Here is a 19,368-nt window from a genome sequence, read left to right on the forward strand (position 1 = left end):
TGGCCATTTAAATATCTCGCTTGGGTAACAATTTCAAGAAATTTGACACCATATCGTAAGCAGTTGCAGATCTAAGAAATCACACTATAAGAGCTACAAAAACTGGCAATATTAGGAACAGCATATACACTACATTGATATTAATAAATACTTAGGTTTTTTAGTTAAAACTAGTATTGTTAGGTAATACCAGTTGAAGTTTTAATAATTTTAATGGACTGTGCCTGGTGTTTTTGAATAACAATAACAAAGAATAACTAATGTTAGTAATTGTGGCATTCTTGGATATGATTTTTAAAAGGTCCAGTGTCTTGCAATAATTAAAAGATACAAAAGGAGGAATTATTTGCAAAATATTTAAAATAAACATAATAATGGTTGGCTTTCTGTTCCACTTTCGGTTGCTTCTTCTTCTTGTTGTTGTTGTTCAGGCTGTCGCTTGATGAAATGTAGGGATTTTTCCCCTCCCTCCTTCGGGCTGAGTTGATCCATTTAAGACTAGGCCATTGAACAAAATTAAATCCCCAAATTAAATCAAATCCACACAAGCATTTATGGTGGATCCAAGCCTTCCCCTAAACATAGTAGCTGGTTTTCCAACAAAAACTAAACTGCACCCCCATGGCACCCAGAAAACACATAGGTGTAGCGCTGCACGAGCAAGAAAAAAATAATAATAACAAGGATAAACCATTTTTAATAGCCTTATCGTGGTATTCACACGACTCCCAATAATAATAATAATAGTGTCGGAAAAAAGCGCAGCGGCCCCTTTAAGAGGCGCCGCTGCCCCTCTCCCCCTCCCCCCTCCAACTGCCCTTGTCTCCCCTTGGCTCAAAGGGTCCGGAGCGTGCATTCAAAGCCCTACTATGGGTTCCCAAGCGAACGCCGGGCCGGACCCCCTCCCCGCTAGAGAGGAGAAGTCGCGTCTTCTGGGCCCTTGGAACCACCCCTCTTGGGGGGGGTGTTGGTCGACGGGAAGCCGGAAGTGAGGGTGCCTGCGCGCCTTTAACTCTTAGGGCGCCTCCCTCAAGCTCTTTCCGCGGCGGCCGTTCCTCCGGACAAGATGGCGGCGGCGGCCTCAGTGGCCTCAGGCTTCGGGCCCGGCCTGGGGAGCCCCCTCGAGAGCCGCGTCCTGCCCTACACCCTGCACCGCTGGAGCAGCTTCTCCTCCACCTACTTGCCCGAGTGAGTCGCTCCGCTTCGGCCGGGGGGGCGCAGGAGGCCTTCGCCGGGGCCTTTTGTGTGTCTGTATGTGTGTTGTGTGTGTTGTGTGTGTGTGGGGGTCGAATAGGGAGAGCGAGGGGGCAGAAGCCGCGGTCTTTGGAGGGTGGGGTGACTACAGGACGGGGCCTGGAATGGGGGGGGAAGCGGGTCCCCGCCCTGGGGTGGCTGCCAGGCTTCATGTTGTGTGTGTGTTGTGTGTTGTGTGTCTGCCTCTATGGGGGGGATTCGGTGCCTCAAGCTTGTCAGCAGGCGAAGGAGTCGTGAGGGGGGGTTCATGAAGAAGAAAACGGGTCTCCTCTGGGGAGGGAACTTACTTCAATCACGATTTAAAATTCTAAAAATCGGATACATATATTTTTGGACTGTTTAAGTTTAAAAAAAAAACCCCGGAAGCTCGCATTTAAATCGTGATTTAAACGGCCTTTTAAATCGCGATACAAATGGCGATTTTTAAATGCGACCCAGATTACCGTTTTAAATCGCAGGGTGCCTTGGCATTTAAATGGCGACGCGAATTGGTGTTTAAATTGCTAATTCTAATCTGAATTTGTGATTTGGAAACCACCATTGATTTTCTTTCCTGGAAAATTTGGACCAAGGCTCTTGGGTAAAATTGGTAGGATGCTGTATGGGCTGCATCTCTTCAGAAGGTAAAATGGGCTGATGTGGATGGGTTGCAGCCGGTTTGTGACATCAGTTTGCAAAAAGTTGGCAGCTCTTGCTCTGTGAAACTTTTGGTTTGTGGTCTGGGAAGTGGATATGGAGTTTCTCAGGAAAAAGGGGTACGTTTGCTTCATGCACCTTTCGCTGCAGGTGATGTGTCTTGTTTTTCAGGATTGTAAAGAAGGGATGGAGGACAGCTTTTTCTGCTTCCTGGGTCCTATTTCTTTCCTGGTCACAGGCAATCTGATCCTCTGATGTTACGTGCATTGAAGTTAAGGTTAGGGCGGACAAGAGATGCCCACGTGTGCCAAGGAGCCAAGAGGCAGGGCAGTGAGTGGGATGTGTGTAGGAGGACAGGGGTGTGCAGGTATTAATGGGAGCCAACATGTTGCAGACTTTAGGCCGGAGAATTCTGACCGAGCGCTGGATGCTGGAAAAAGGAGTAGGACCAGCAGGGAGCTCTACCGCAAAGATCTAGAGAGGAATGTGGGCGGAGGTGCAAGCTGAAGGGATCTGGAGGGCATTTTATGGACATTTATGTAGGACATTTATGTCATGAGAATGGCTGACGGTCGGATTCCCAACGTTCTCCTGTATGGAGAATGAGTGCAGGGAAATCACCCCAGAGAAGAGACCACAGCTGCGATACAAGGAGATCTGCAAGCGGGATCGGAAGGCCTTAGGAATGGACCTCAACCGATGGGAAACCTTGACCTCTGAGCGCTCAGCCTGGAGGCAGGCAGTGCAACACGGCCTCTCCCAATTTGAAGAGACCCTTGTCCAGCAGGCCGAGGCAAAGAGGCAGTCCCGAAAGAAGCAAAACCAGGGAGCTGGACAGGGGACAGATTGTGTTTGTCTTCAGTGTGGAAGGGATGGTCACTCTTGAATTGGCCTTCTTAGCCACACTAGACACTGTTCCCATAAATGTCCTACATAGAGCATGTTACTCTAGTCTCTCAAGACTGAAGGATGCCTAATCATCAATGTACGGCTTGAGTTTGGGGAGAGGCAGAATGTGGTAGAATAATAATGAAGGGAGGATACGAAAAATTGATAATAAACTTTTTCTAAGAACAGTTTTTCATAGACAGAACTATAAATGGACAGCACTAGCAGGGAAGTAGAACAGGTATGCAGTATATGCACCCAGTGACCTTAAAGACCCATTCTGTTGCTGCAGAAACTTTGCACGTTATGCCTACAGTATGTTCCCAAGTCTTCTTTAGATGTTCTGTAAACACCAGTTTGCATGGTTTGAAGTTCTTCATTAAGAGATTGGTTTTTGTTTTTTGCTTTTATTGAACCCCTCAATGGTGGTCTTGACACAAATTTGCAAGTGTATTTTGTTCTAGCTAATCTGTGCTGAATGGGTTCCTATGCTTCTAATTTCTCTTGGAGTGTAGAATTACATACAATGAAGAAAATTTTCTCAAGCACATACTTCTAATGTCAAAAAAAAAGCGGAGTCACTTCCAGGAGACAGCCAAGAAGTGCTCATTTCTTTGCCTGCTAACTTTTCTTCATGCCAGAGTCTTCCAGATATTTTAACCCACTTCTCCTCCCTTTGGGCTCTGAAACCAGTAGTAAGCTTCCAAGGGCTGGGGAGAATTAATTTAGAAGGTGATATTTGTATGCGTAGGAGGGTTCATGCTCACTTTTTTTATTTAGTTGCCTCTTTTTTTTTCTTTATGTGCATTAGGATGAGGAAAGATTTGAGTGGCTCTTCTAGGTCAGACCTGGGCAAAGTGTGGCCCGAGGGCCACATACGGTCCGCGAGCCGCTCCTGTCTGGCCCTCCAGACATCAAAACCATTTATAGCTTTTTGTCTAAAGTTGATCAGTTGCTTATCTTTAACATACAACAAAAAAACTCTTTAGTATTTGTGAAGATTAACAAGTTTAAAATAAAAACAATCACAACATCACTCTTTTGTTTTATTTTTAAGTAAAGTTGGTTTGGCCCCCAAACACAGTTCAGATTTTTCATGTGGCCCCCTATAGAAATTAATTGCCCACCCCTGTTCTAGGTCATCATTGTTTCTGAGCAAATATGTTATTAGAATGGAAAAGACAGTTGTCCTGGAAGTAACAACCAAGGATTGCCCTGTTTTTGAAATGTCATTGTGCAATCTATTTGTCAAATGGCATTTTGGCCCTTAAACCTGATGGCCGGAAATTGAAAGCCAGTGTAATTCTGGAAAGAATAAGGCAGAAGTATAAGACAGACTTAGCTATGACCCTGTTGAGCTAAAAGTTCAAAGACATCAAGAGGTGAGGAGGAAGAAAATACTGAGAACTGATGAGGTTACCTAATTTTAAGGAATGATGCAAATGAAGGACGACAAAGCAAGGGCTGTGTGGATGTGGATTAATTTGTTTTGCTCAAACAAAACAAACGGGTTATGTGGTTTGGATGAAACTCAGTTACAGAAGGCATAGGGGAGTATAGGAATGAAGTTGATGTAACCCATTAGTTTTCATGCTGTACTTAAATGAAGGCTAAGAAGGTGTGACTGCAGTTGCTCATGTTTGTGACCCTTGCTTCTACTCTTCCTCCCTGCTTTTCTGCAGATGGTTCCTTTCCATCCTCTTTGAATTTTGTTTTTAATCTGCTTCTGTCAGTGGACTGCTGTTACATTTGGAACCTGTACCATGTACAGTAGCTCTGTAATAAAAAACATTTCACATCTCTGGAGAGGAGAGTCTCTAAGTGGCATCATTTGGAGCAGGATTGGGGTCAGACAGCAGGTGGGATATTGAAATGGGAAAAATACAGAGTCCAGAACGAAGTCAGAGCTGAGCTGGTAAAAGCTTGAGAGTCTTCAGTACTGGAATGTGAGTACAGCACAAACAGGGTTGTAGAAAAGGCAGGGTTAAGAGGTTTCGTAAGACTGATGGTGGGAAAGTATCAAGGTCCTGATTTCAGAATCGCTACCTTAATACCCAGCCAGGGAGTGAGATGGCTGGCTAGACATCTAGACAATGAGGTTACCTAATACTTGAAATGGTTTCAGTACATGTGGTCTGTGAATGGTTCTGGTAGAGTCTCTGACTGATCAAGTTTAAACAGAAGAAAAAGTTTGGATCTGTTCTCAGTCAGTTGATGTATCAAGCTTTAAATCAAGAACATAAGAGCCCTGATGGATCAAGCCAAGAGCCCATCTAGCCCAGCTTCCTGTATCTCACAGCACAGGAGACAACTAGATACAGTACTTGTCTCATGGTACCCCTTCCTTACATCTAGCATTTTGAGGTACTTTCCTTTGAAGCCTGGAGATTATATATCCCAGAAAGCAGTGAGGAAAAGGGGCTTTCATCTGTAAAAATTTGATCCTATCTTGGCTATATTTATAGAGAATTTAAATTATGAAAGAGAAAACTGTGCTTATTTACCTCTTGGTTGTGAGGTAGGTAGGGGCTGCAGCTGAAAAGGAATAGATTCTGTGTGACATTATTTCACCTTTTACTTATGGGCTCTGCGGTGAACTTGGACACACATGTGTTGCCAATGTTTGTTCATTTGATGTTTACTCTTGCAGATGCCCTCTGGTCTTAATGCTTCTCTGATTTTTGTCTGGGGCACAAGAGAAGTTTTTAACCTCTAATTTGTGAAACGTTTCACTTCTAGAAAAGAAGTACACCCTTCGTTGATCTGTTGGATTTTGCTGTTTTTAAGGGTGCATCTACACATGTTTCTGTGCTTTTAATCTGGTAGCAGAAAACTGAAAGTGTAGAAAACATACAGAACATGGTGTGTTTCATTGAAAAAGATAACCTAGCCCTAGAGACATTGGAAATCCAGTTGTGTAGACTAGGCAGCTGGAGTGGAAACCTGGTGACTCCTTTTGGGTGGATTGACCTGGCCGGCTTTTGTCGTGCATGTGTAGGTTATTAATGATTCTTTTGTACTGAGCAAGTGCCTCTTCTAAGAGTGGATTTAGCTTTTTCTGATAAGGTAACCAATCAAAGATTTAATTTACTCTTGTGGTATGTTAAATAACATATGCACTTTTGTTTCATATACAGGCATACTTCAGTTTTAGTTTTTGTTTTGCTTTCGTTTACGAATTTAATGTGTTCTTCGGGATGTTTCATAATGCGAAAAATTAGCTGACCGAAACATGGTTTCCCATAGGAACCGATGCATGGGGGCGGTGCTATAAACCTCCCAGGCTCAGTGCATCCTGGGGAAACTTGCTTCATATTGTGAAAAAGAATTGTAAACCGTGGCATTCTTTTCAACGGATTTTCTTTCATAAATCAAAAATTACATTAACCGAGACATTTGTAAACCAAGGTATGCCTGTAATGTTAATATATATTTTTCAAAATGCATATTCTTCACAGTCTCCTTGCTGAGAGTGACTCAACTTTGTGTAATGAACTGTTCATTGACACTTCCACTGTCTGAAATAACCCATTCTTTAAGAGGCAAGGATTTCCCTTTGCCTACGCAAAGTTGCAGAAGGACAGTAACTAGAACTGTCGTCCTATAAACATCAGCATCACCCATGGAAACTCTTGAAAGCAATCCTAGAGCATTCAGTGGTGACCCCTGGCAGTTCTGTCCAAAGGTGCGATGGCCATTTGAGTCTTCTTGATGATAGGATCCATGGACTCCCAACTCTCAGCTTAGTTTTAACTGTTCTTTATGTGAACAACACAACAGATTATAATAACAGTTGGGGTGCCTGGTCCCCAAGAATCCACTGAGGGGCAATGCTTCTCTCCTTGACCCTTGCTATTAGCCCCCTCTCCTTGGGGCTCAGTAATAGACTGTCCTCAGTCTGAAGCTGGCATGAGTTCTCAGCGCTAGCCCCAGCCAGCCAACATCCTTCAGCATGTACGTGTCAGGCCTCCTTGCCAGGGGTGCTCATCCTGCTGCCACTGCCGCCACCACTGCTTCTGGCCCCAGTGCCTCTTTTGTGTTCAGCTGGGCCTTCTAGGTCATGGCTCACAGGATGTTCTGTGTTGCTATTATGAGGGTCCCGGCAGGGAAGAGGAAGATGAGTGTTCCCCGTCCCCATCTACCTGGAGCCAAGCTGATCCATCCCTGGTCCATGGAGCAGAGGCTGGTTTTCTTTCAGGGTGAAGAAGGGATTAGGTGGTTCCTCCCAAGCCACGGACCAGCCCATTTCTGACAAAGGTGATGTTCTCCCCGTTGTCCTCCTCCTCTTCCCCTTTTTAGCTTGGCTCCCAACATTCTGCCCTAGCTGTGCCTTTCCCTTGTAGGTGCAGCTCCTCCCTGGCTGCCTCCTGGGTACCTGCTCCTGTCGTTCACTTCCCGGGCCACCCTGCTGCCAGGGCCACCAGGTAGTCTGCTGTGGGACAAGGTGAATGGTCTGTTGGGGATGATGGGGCATCCCTCTCACACCAGCATATCACAGTCTGATGGGAAAAAAGCTTTGAGAATAACTTGTTACAATTGGAAAATAACACCGACACCTATGTGATTTTTCAGAGAGTAAGGAACATATGATTCAATTAAGGCTTAGAAGGGATTGTCCGCAGGAGCTTCATTTGAACAATTGCAACAGCCTCTTCAAGAACTGAGACCTCTGGTCAGTTTATTATAAATAGCACATCAAGACACCTCTGTGAGTAGGCCTACTGAATCAGTGGGGATTTGGTGACTCGAATCCTCCCTAAGTTCAGTTGATTCAAATGAGGCTCCTCCAGTTGCAGTTTACTTCAGTTTAGTAAGTTGTAACTAGAGTAAGCCTGTTTGAATCAATGGAACTTACAGAAGAATTGACTCACCAAATCTCCACTGATTCAATGGGTCTACTCTAGGGGAGCATAATATACTAAGCAACAAGTTTCAGCCAATTTCTGAAAAGACTGATAGCTCTACTGATGGTACACATTCTCTTGCAGCCAAGTATTTCTAATAAATCACTTTAGTTGGTGCACCATTGCCCTCACTGGAAAGAGAGAGGAACAAAACAGCCTGTCAAGGCGGAATCTTTGGTTTGCTAACTCCAGGGTTCAACATTTTAGCTGCGGGGAAATTATATTTAGGGCATTGTTGCTGGAAGGTTACTTGGGCATCCTACAGTGTCATTTGTGACTGTAAACAGTGGCACTGTGTCTTCTTGATCCCCCTGCCTTCAAATCTTTTGTTGTGTACTGCCTATGTGGAAATGTCATGAAGGCAAGAACCCATCCAGTATATAATGGCAAAAATTCAACTTCAGTAGTGCTTGGCTTGTATCTATTTATTATTTATTATCTCAAGAGGTGGTGAGTGCTCCAACACTGGAGACATCCAAGGGAAATTTAGACAACCACCTGGAATATATCATTTGATTTGTATTCCTTGAGCAGGGGTTGGACTTGATGGCCTTATTCCAACTTCATGATTCTATGATGTATTTAAATATTTAAAATATTTTTATCTTCTTAAAAAGGACTCAAGGTGGCTTACATCATTGAAAGACAATATTTAAAGCTAAAACAATAAGTATACAAATATTAAAAAAGAACAGATAAATAACACTCTGAGAGATGGTAAACACAAATAGTATTAAAGACCCAGTCAGAGGAGTAATGCATAACAATCTATCTAAAAGTCACATTCATGAAGCTCGTCACTGAGGGAAAGCTTGCCTGAAGAGAAAGTCTTTGCCTGCTTGCGGAAGGACAGTGAAGATGGGGCCAGTGTGGCCTCCAGTGGGAGGGAGTTCCAAAGTCTTAGAGCAGCGACAGCGAAGGCTCTGTCCTGTGTCCCCAGAAGACACACCTGTGAAGGTGGCGGGACTGAGCAAAAGGCCTTTCCTGATGATCTTAACATCTGAGCCGACTCATAACGGGAGACACAGTCTTTGAGATAGCTTGGGCCCAGGCCATTTAGGGCTTTATAGGTTAAAACTAGCACTTTGCACCTGGAAACAGATTGGCCAGTGTAGCTGCTGTAATAAGGGGGTTATTTGATCCCTGTAACCAGCCCCAGTCAGCAATCTGGCTGCTGCATTTCGGACCCGCTGAAGTTTCCTGACACTTTATATCAGCAGCCCCACATAGATCGTGTGCAAAAATCCAGCTGGGAAGTACTAGGTCGTGTGCCACAGTGGCTGGATCAGATCTTTCCGGAAACTGAAGTTGCTGGTGCACTTGTTTTAAATGCACTCCTAGTAGCAGCAGCAACAAGGAGATAAAGCAACATATAAACAGACGTATTTAGAGGCACTCAGTCACACATCCTGTATTTACATGAATGGAACCTCCACAACAGAGGTCTGGGTTTGGAAAATGCAATATTTAATAGCTGTTTATGCATAGGTGACATGTTTTGGATATCTTTCCTTCTTCGTCAGCTGAAGAATCCGGTTTTAAAAAGCAGTGACCATCATGTGAGCAGTTCTCTCTGCTGGGGCTTTTTCGTGCCACTGATTGTGTGCTAGTTGTGGAATTAGTTGGTTAATAGGCACCTGCCCAAAAAGTGCAGATTTCTTGCCTGGTTACTGTTGGGCACACTTTTTCTTCAGCAAGATTCTAGCCATGAAAAGAAATAAGTGGCTACATTATTATTTAAACAAAGTCCAACCAACAGAGCTGATAAATAGGAAACAATGTGGTTCGGTGTGAAGGTGGGAAATGTCACGCTCTAGAAGTTTAATTTGCAACTTCCACAGTTCAATACCATTAAGATAGTTTGACTGGGGTATTTGGAAATTGTAAACCTCCTCTGAATACAGTGGGGTCTCTACTTAAGAACGTCCCTACTTAAGAACAATCCAACTTAAGAACAGCTCCATTTGCTAAATTTTGCTTCTACTTGAGAACAGAAATCCAAGATAAGAACAGGAAAAAAAACCTTTCCTGCTCTTTTTTTAACCTTAGGTCATCTTAGGTTAAAAAAAAAGTTCTCCCCCTAGTGGTAGAGTACGTATTAACCAGCTTTGCATTAGTTCCTATGGGAACTAATGCTTCAATGTATGAACACATCTCTACATAACAAAAAAACAGCCAGAACGGATTAATTGGTTTTCAGTCCATTCCTATGGGAAATTTTGCTTCAACTTAAGAACGTTTCAATTTAAGAACACCATTCCAAAACGGATTAAGTTGAGGTTCCACTGCAGTTTCTATGGACGGAAAAGAGCAGATACGGATTAAATGGTTTTCAATGCATTCCTATGGGAAATGCAGATTCAACATAAGAACTTTTCAACTTGAGAACCACCTTCCAATACGGATTAAGTTCTTAAGTAGAGACCCCACTGTAGGTAATAATGACAACAGTTTATCTACCGATAGAATGCATGTAAAACATTCATTGCAAAGCCACTAGGAGTTATTTAAAAATATGAAGGTTAAACAAAGTAAATTATAAACAAGGTTTGCTGCCTTCTATTCTGACCAGTTAGTTCCATTTGCATAAATATATGTGTGTATGTGTGACCTGAGTTCACAAATATGGTGCCTCTGAATATGGAGGCCTTGGGTTAAGAGACCTCCATGTAAGCTGCTGGTCATTGCTGCGCCTTATGTTGGAGAATTACAAAAATAAATAAAATCTTTTCTCTGAAGAAGTTCTTTGTCTGGTGTATCCTGGCTCTCTTGGTCAGTTGAACTGGGTGTCCCTGAATTGTTGTGTTATCTCCTTACCACTCACAGTGTTAGAAAGTTTAGTTTTGTTCCCCTTTTGTTTTATTTGTCTAAACAAAAGGTAGGTTGTTGTAGCCCTCCGTATTTTTATGGACTGTTATAATCCTTCTCCATTGGCTATACTAACTCTAGGACTGATAGACATAACAAGCCAACACTAGCTGAAGGGTCAGAGTTTCCCATCCTAGCCTAATTGAAAAATCCCAGATTTGGCCTAAATTTGGTTTGTAATTTTGTGAAATTACTGACTGAATTGTGAGTCAGCACTTGAGTAGATCCCACTGATTCAGTGAGTCTGCTAGTTAGGGCTTCTATTCAGATTCAGATGTTTACAGTATATTGTAGAGGTTGTACTCTAATTGTTGGAGTCTTAGAATTGTCTTTTCTGGCATCTCTTTGAACTCTCTGTTCCTCTTTTTCTTAACAGTTCAAAAAATCAGATTCTTAAATTGACAGGTCAGTTTTTAATGTTTCACTATCACTATATTTTTTAGTATAATCAGTTTTTAAGGTATTTGGGCGGGGTTGGGGGTTTTCAACAGTGGAGTAAAAGTATTTACACTTGCTGACTAGAACGAATCACAGGTTTCTAAACGTGGACACACTGTAAGTATGAATGAAGCAACTCTTCCTATGGTATACAGTGGTGCCTTGCATGACAACGTTAATTCGTTCCAGCAAAATCGCTGTCGAACGAAAACATCGTAATGCGATATTAAAAAACCCATAGAAACGCATTAAAACCCAATTAATGCATTCCTATGGACTTCAAACTCACCGTCCAGCGAAGATCCTCCATAGGGTGGCCATTTTCGCTGCCTGTGCAGCGAGGAATCCATCCCAGAAAACAGCGGGCGGCCATGTTTTTTTACCCGGTGGCCATTTTGAAACCGCCAGTCAGCTGTGCGAAAATCATCGCTTTGCGATGATCGGTTACCGAAGCAGGGAACCGATCATCGCAAAGCGAAATTCCCCCATAGGGAACATTGTTTTGCGATCGCTTTTGCAATCGCAAAATCTTCATCGTCAAGCGATTTTGTCGTCATAAAGCGAGGCACCACTGTACAGTGTTTTTGCTGTTGGCCACCTTCATTCCACAACAAGAACAAACCACAGAGCCTAGCTTTATGAAATTACTTGGGTTTTCAATGTCTGTACAGCACCTTACAGTTAGAGTAGGATGTGTTTCTGGAACTACTGAGGCTAACTTCATGTCTGTCTTCAAGTTGTTTGGATCTAGTTGAAAGATGTTGGATTAACAACAACAACAGCAACAGCAACCTTTGAACTGCAGAGCTGGAAAGGACCCTATGGATCATTGAGTCCAGCCCCTCTCAAGGAGGCACAGTGGAAAATTGAACTCCCAACCTTTGGCTCTGCAGCCAGAGACCTAATCCACTGAGCTATCTAGCAGTTCTTTCAAGTTTTATTTCCTTGACTGGGAATTGAACCCGGGCTGTGGCACTGAGAGTGCGGAATCCTAACCCCTAGACCACCAGGGAATGTCTGGTAGGAGTAGACAAGACAAGAAGAATCAACGGTGTGCACATTTTAAACATTTTAGCAATTGAGGTCCTTGGAGTCCATGGATGTACTGAATGAAGAAGTCTCTAAAATGTCTTGTAAAACTTAGAATGCTTGAAACACTATGAAAATACTGTATAAGAAGGTCTAAGAGCCAATTTAAAGAGTTTGTTTTTTTAAAAGTAAAGCAAACCTATGTTATATAAATTTGGAGTTCTGGTGGCGATGCAAATGTCACAGTTATTTGTGAAAGATATTTTTTCTTGGATGCTTTCTTTGTGTTTGTTTTATTTGGAAGCAAGCACCTGCTCCAGAGCTCAAAAGCCTGAAGATAACAGATGTACTTCATACACCCTGTTGCTTAGTCACAGCTTGTATAATGCTTTGTTGTCCAGTGACGTCCTTTTACGTGGGTTGCTATTTGTTTATAAACTGCTCTGTATCTGAAGGCCTGTGGTAGAAAGCAAAATGTGTGAAACCTTTTAAATCAGTTGTATGTTTATATCAACGTAGTCCTCTTGGGATAGCTGGGTGTTTCTGCATCTGCTTGGCCAGATGCTTCTTGCAGTCCTGTCTCTGTAGGAAAGTCCTGCATGGATGTTCAATACATGGCACTGCACTGCGTAGCTGGAAACTGGGAAAAATATAGAGCGTCCATCTTCGCAGGTGAATGTCAGTCCCAGAATAGAAGGGATAGGATTACATCCATTGTTGATAAAGGACTTCTCTGGTCATCAGTCCCTCTATTTCAGCCTCTTGCTTGTGTCTCTGCAGCTTGAGGTCCAAAGCGGATGGGGAGGGAATAATTAGACTAAGTGTGCCATGGCCTCTTAAGGAACCTCTGTCGTGCCACATGATTTAAATCCCAGCCTGCAGCATCATTCAGCATCCAGGTGACATTGCCACTGTGCAAGTCCCATTATCTCACGTCTGTGGTCTTTTCTGAATCTCAGAAGGAAGGATAAGAAGACGCCCTTTGGTATCATTACAGATCTGTAGATGCTGGTCCTGTCTTTTCCTCCCATCTCCTTTTATATATCTTCATTACAAAATGTCCGTGAGCTGCTCTGATACGGTGGGGTATAAAAGAAGGCAAAAGCTTGTGCCTATTAGGCACTTTAAAAAGAAAAAGAGGGGAAGAATAGAAAAGAAAACTGGTGGAAGATGAGAGGGAGCGTTCTAGTGGAAGAGACCTAGGAGCTACTGTTTGCTGAATATAGAAGTCCTCTTTGTGAAGGAAGGTTTTCTAAGAAATTTAGAAAAGTCCTTTGATACAACTCCCTTCTATCAAAGAGCTTTGCCACTAAATTCCCCTTACTGATAATAAGCGTCCCCCTTTCCTCTAGGGGTAGATGGAGCAAAGAGCTATGGAAGGAAATGTAATGATATTTGCAAACCTGGTTGGGAGGGGTTTAAACTCAATAATGTTGACAATGTGGGATGCTAAGTGCTGGGCTCAAGAATGTCAGCAGTGCACCAGAAAGGAGAAGCCAGTTCAGAGCCCTTCAATGGATGGAAAAGACAATAAGAAAGTAGTCAGAGGAAATGCCTAATAGTTAGAAATGTGCCTCTCCCACTACACAGAGCATGGGAAATAACATGAGCTTGAGCTGTTAATATGAAATGACAAGTATGATTTAATAAACATTACCAAAACTTTGACTAGAATGTAGCGGTTGAAAGTGTATTCAAAAGTGATAGACAAAACAGGAAGAATAGCAGTATAAAGTATGTATGCACCTGTGATGAGATCTGTGACTTGCTGCATGGAAACCTAGAGCACAGCATTGGGGTAAAAATCAAAGAACTGGGAAGTGATGTCACTGTGGGGTCGGGGTCTGCTCCAATCCAGACAGAAGACTTTCTAGATGGAATTACACAGTTTTCCAAAGGAGAGGTAATAGGATATTTCAGTTCCCCTGATATCTGTTGAAAATAGAACTCTTCCTAGGTTTCACGGATTACTGTACTCATTTATCTTGCTGATCATTTCATCTTTCAAAAAGTTAAAGGAAGACAAGGGGAGTCCACTAACTTGAATCCGAATCTTTCCAATTGGAAAGAAATAAACAAGGCAGAAGTCATGGGATCTTTGGGTGGAAGTGACTATACTGTGTAGGGATTCATTATACTGAAAAGGGGGAAATTGCGAGTACTGTAGTATATACCTAAAGAAGGCTGATTTCAGTAAGCTTAAGAAATTACTAGATAAGAGTTCCATAGTCAGAAATCCTTCAAGAGAAAGGAATTCATGATGGATGAAAATTTCTTAGTATGGAAATAATGATTGCACACAGTTCCTATGAGAAATAAAAGTGAGAGACATTTAAGAAAACCTGGATGATTGATTGAATAAAGAACATCTGAAATAGCTGAGTCTTAAAATATATGCATAGGAAATTGTGAAGGGGGAGGAAAATGAGAAACAGTGTTTGTAGAAAGAAGGTTAAGAGGGCTAAAGTTTGGAATGAGCTCTGGAAAAGAAGTTAAAATTGTTTTTTCAGCTATGCTGAATGTAAAAGGAAGAGGTAGGGGTTCTGCATAGAAAGGATTGAGAACTGCTGAGGGGTGATAGAAAGAAGGCAAAACTGCTCAACACCTGCTTTGTTTCCATCATTTCCCGAAAGGAAAACTGTACTCAATCTGGTGCTGAAAGAATACAGTAAAGAGAGCACCTAAGGGGGTTGTTCCCCGATATGGGAACAAAACATTCACATCTCCAGGACCAAATGAATTACATCCAAGGGTGCTAAAATAGCTTGTAGGTGTGAAAGAGGACTCTGGTAGCTGCTGACCAATCAGCTTGATAGTTATACACAGAAAGGTTGCACAACGCTCAGGCTGAACCCTTAGAAAGGAATCTAGTACTTACTAACAATCAGTATGGGTTTCTGAAAAGCAAATGATGCCAGACTAATCTTATCTTTTTTTAAATTGAAGTTGCAAGCTTGGTAGATGAAGGGAATGCCCTTGATGTGATATATCATGACTTCAGTCGAGCTTTCAACTGATCTACAGTCGTTACCTCGTATAACGACGAATCTGCTTCACGACGATGTTTTTGCGATCGCAGTTGCGATCACAAAACAATGTTTTAAATGTTTTTTTTTCGCTTTGCGAAGATTGGTTCCCTGCTTCGAGAACTGATTCTTCTCATTACGACAATCAAAATAGCTGATCGTCGGGTTTTCAGAATGGCCGCCGGGTGCTCAAAATGGCTCCCCACTGTGTTTTTTTAAATTTTATTTATTTATTTAATTTATATGCCGCTCACTCTACCCAAAGGTCTCTGGGTGGCTTACAACAATTAAAATTCAATACAATAAAATATAAAATGATTAAAATACAATTAAAATACGATTAAAATACAATTAAAATTGCCATCATAAAGACCCACAGTTAATGTTATTTCAATTAAAAGCCTTCTGGAACAGGAAGCTTTTGACCTGGCGCCGAAATATCATCAGTGTCAGCGGCAGACGAATTTCAGTCGGGAGGACGTTCCATAGTCTGGGGGCAGCTGCCGAGAAGGCCCTTTGTCTACAAGCCATCCCTCTTACCTCCTTGAGGGATGGCTCTTTCAAAAGGGCCCCCTGGCTAGATCTTAACAGCCAGGTAGGCTCATATGGAAGGAGGCGGTCCTTTTTGGACGGATTCCTCACTCTACAGGCACTTAAAATGGCCACGCCTATGGAGGCTCTTCGCTGGACGGTGAGTTTTTCAGCCCATTGGAACGCATTGAACGGTTTTCAGTGCATTTCGATGGGCTTTTTTATTTTGCTTTATGACATTTTCGCTCTACAGCGATTTTGCTGGAACGAATTAACGTCGTTAAGTGAGGCACTACTGTAGTTATTTCACGTTGGCAAAGTTTAGTGGTTTTGCCCCTTCTATTCTGTAAGATTACAGTGCCCAGGTGACTGTGTAGAGTGTGACTCCAGTTGACATTGCCATTACATATATATTCTGTCCATTTTGGGAGACTGAGAAATGAATAATATTTGTGGAAGAATTCAGGTATCCTTTAGGGTGGATTTGATTTAAACCACAACTTAAATCATGATTTAAATTAAAAGCTCAGATCTTTTTGGACGATTTAAATTTAAAAATCAGTTTTTAAATGTAAATTGTGATTTAAATCAATTTGATTTTAAGAAATCATTGATTGTTATCCACCCTGTATAGGCATTAACATTTTGTGAAAGAAGTGCACCTTTTTGCATCCTTTGATCTGGATGGACAGCCAAGATGTAACCTAGCAAGTGATTTAATTTGGGAACTCAGTAATAGCTTTTCAGCATTTATAATTTCCTTTTGGTAAGAGTAATACAATTTCCAGAAACCCACAACCCATGTTGTCAGGTGAGGTACCACTTACCTATTTTTTAAACATGAGACTTCAGTAGTATCTGTATAGAATTCCATGCGTGTAGCTCCCACTGTTTCAGTGATCTTTTAAGGTAAGTAAGTGTATTACAATTCCCAGAATCCTCACATGTGATTTCCTTGGAAGACCACTCCCAGAATCCTCCAGATAGTGGAGAAAGTTAAAGTATAATGTATCCAGTGTCTGCTGGTGGGAAGCTGTTAGCATCTGTGGAAAATTGTATTTCTAGCTTTAGCTGTTTCTGGTAGAGCAGGGGTCGTCAACCCCCGGTCCGTGGCCCAGTGCCGGTCCGTGGGCTTGCCGGAACTGGGCTGCAGATTTGAGTCTCCACCCCCCTGCACGCAGGTGCGGTGGGCGTGTCACACTCATGCCTCCCCGCACATGGGGCTCGCTCCCCTCAACCGATCCTCAGCCCCCAAAAGGTTGGGGACTGCTGTGGTAGAGGACTACATACAGTTCCTAGAATTCTACAGGCACCATGGCCAGTCAGGATATAATGTGTCTGGTTGTTAAGTTGAACTTTCAATGGTATTCATGCAATATTTTATATTTAGAACTCTCAACTGTTTCAGAGAACCTTTCAGGATTTAAAAAGCTCATAAACTTTCCTTTATACATACAATGTAACAAAGAGTTTTATGGTTGTGTGGGTCTCTAGTACAAATAGATTTATTGTACCAACAGCTTTTTAATAGTACAGTGGTACCTCGCAAGACGATTACCCGTCAAAACGATGAATCCGCATGACGACGAGGTTTGGGGACTGCCATTTTGCTTTGCAAAACAGTGATTCCTATGGGGGAATTTTGCTGGATGATGATTTGGTCTGTGCTTCGTGGACCGTTTTTTCGCAAGATGACAGTCTTTACAGCTGATCGTCGGCTTCACAAAATGGCTTCCTTAGGGGTGGTCTTCACTGGATGGGTGTTTTTTTAGGGTCTGTTTTTCGCAAGACAGCGATTTAAAACAGCTGATCGGCACTTCGCAGAGCGGCTTCCCTATGGGCGATCTTCGCTGGACGATGACGATTTTTCCCCGTTGGAATGCTTTAAACAGGTTTCAGTGCATTCTGATGGGGAAATGCTTTTCACTAGATGATGATTTCGCTAAACAGCGATTTTCACGGAACAAATTATCGTCATGTGGGGCACCACTGTACTTGTAAAAATGGCATGTCTCAAGAAATCCCACAGAAGGAGCATTTTCTGTTACCTAGGAAGGAATTTTCCTGAGACAGTCTGCTGTGAGAAATGCTTGTTTGAAGAGCTGTGTATGGATTCAGCCACCAAACTTTTGGCCAGAATCCTCTTGCACCCATACCCCGAGGTAACTCCAACAGCGCAAATTTCAGTGGAAAATTGAGAAGGCTAGTTTTATTTATTTATTATTATTTATTTTATTTATATCCCGCCTATCTGGTCTTGCGACCACTCTAGGCGGCTGGCAGGGCTTGTTTTTCTTGTGCTGTGTGACCTAAAAATCAAGCACCAGCCTCTTTACTAATGATAATTTCCCAGTAAAATTAATGCTATTCCAGTTGTGCCAGTGAATATGAGTTACAGTATTTTGACTACTATATTCTCAGCCCGTGCTATGTAGGTTTTCTTGCAGTTTTTTTAAACCCAGGATTCTAATGTTTCGGGCACATTTTTTAAAAAAATGTCATTTAGATGTTTTTGTAGCCAAGTATTAATGATGATTGATCACCCTACCATAAAATAAATTTCCAAACAGTCATAATCTGTGTTTGTTAGATAATGATTGAGTTGCAGGCTGCTGGTTGGCAGCAAGTTGAGCCAGAGAAATGTAGATGTACAGACCTCTGCATGCCATGATGGTCAAGTACTGACAAGTAGACCTTATTAGTTTAGTTAGGAATAGTTATCACCTCTTTGATTCATATATTTTTTGGGTGTAAAACAGAAAGCTTCTCAACATTTTCTTGTAAGCCAGTTTCAGGCAGCTCTTGAGATGATGGTGAACGATGATAAAAGGGGGAATTTAAAACTCTGAGCTCCAAAGTGGAATAATATCTTGGCTTCAATGTGAACTATCATGGACAAGTCCACTTTCTCAGCTCAAATTAAAATATAGCATTTAGTCTTTAAGGTGCCACAATATTTTTGTCATCTTTATTTTGTATTTTTTTGGTGGCCATCTGTCTTGAACGTATTCTGTTGCATCCAGTAAACTCTGTTCTGTTTCTTTTAAAAGAAAGTAGAAAAGCCTGGTTTAGTAGGCTTGGTTATGAGCTGGGGTAAAGAGCAGTGTGTCTCTGTCCTTTCCCTATTGCTAAGGTTATTTAAGATGTACAGTAGAGAGCTTTTTGAAAGAAGAGAGCCCCCAAAATGCAATGGAAAACTGGGCTGATAATGTGTTTCGTGTAGTCCAAGCACACCAAAATGTGGCAGCTGGCTGATAGGTTGAAGAGCAGTTCCTTATCTCTTATTTGTTTTTCTTGCTGGCTGGATAGCGCAGTGGTTTGAGTATCTGGCTATGGAGCCAGAGATTAGGAGTTTGATTTCACCCCTGTACCTCCTGCGAGTAGACCCAGCCTGTGTGACTTGGGGCAAGCCACACAATCCTAGGATGTCTACAGAAGAAGGGGATGGCAAACTACTTCTGAGTGTTCTCTACCTGGACAACTCTGAAAAGGTGTCCCAGTAAGTCAGAATATTCAGATGTGGCACATGATGATGATTTTGTTTCAAAACAGAGAATATAAATAGGTGGTCCTGTGGTTGCATGTGAACAGCAGAAATGTTTATATGCCCGTGATTAAGATGTTAGTACAGATGCTTCCTTCAAAGCAGTGCTTGTCTTTAGCGGGATAAGATGGAAGGCAGAAGCTTCCACATGGAGTTTTCAGAGTGTCCCAGTTGCTTGCAAGCAGATATGGAGAAGATAGCTGGTCTTCAAATAGCCAGTGAAGATGTGGAGAGGATTAATTCCCAGTTA

At 42.3% G+C, this 19,368-nt stretch overlaps 1 protein-coding gene across 4 annotated transcripts in view; it reads left to right on the plus strand.

Moving 5' to 3' along the window:
• The first annotated feature begins 1,020 nt into the window (after positions 1–1,020).
• MKLN1 (muskelin 1) overlaps positions 1,021–19,368 on the plus strand; it is a 98,961-nt gene continuing 80,613 nt past the window's right edge. The window contains exon 1 of one of the 4 annotated variants that reach the window (XM_020810030.3): positions 1,021–1,188. In XM_020810030.3, the coding sequence (XP_020665689.3) occupies positions 1,067–1,188 (122 nt within the window). In that variant the 5' untranslated portion in view covers positions 1,021–1,066. The remainder of the gene's footprint in view (positions 1,189–19,368) is intronic. The other 3 variants (XM_073002488.2, XM_073002489.2, XM_078376514.1) reach the window with 3 other exon arrangements.

Source organism: Pogona vitticeps, chromosome 5, assembly GCF_051106095.1.
Source record: "Pogona vitticeps strain Pit_001003342236 chromosome 5, PviZW2.1, whole genome shotgun sequence".
NCBI lineage: Eukaryota > Metazoa > Chordata > Lepidosauria > Squamata > Agamidae > Pogona > Pogona vitticeps.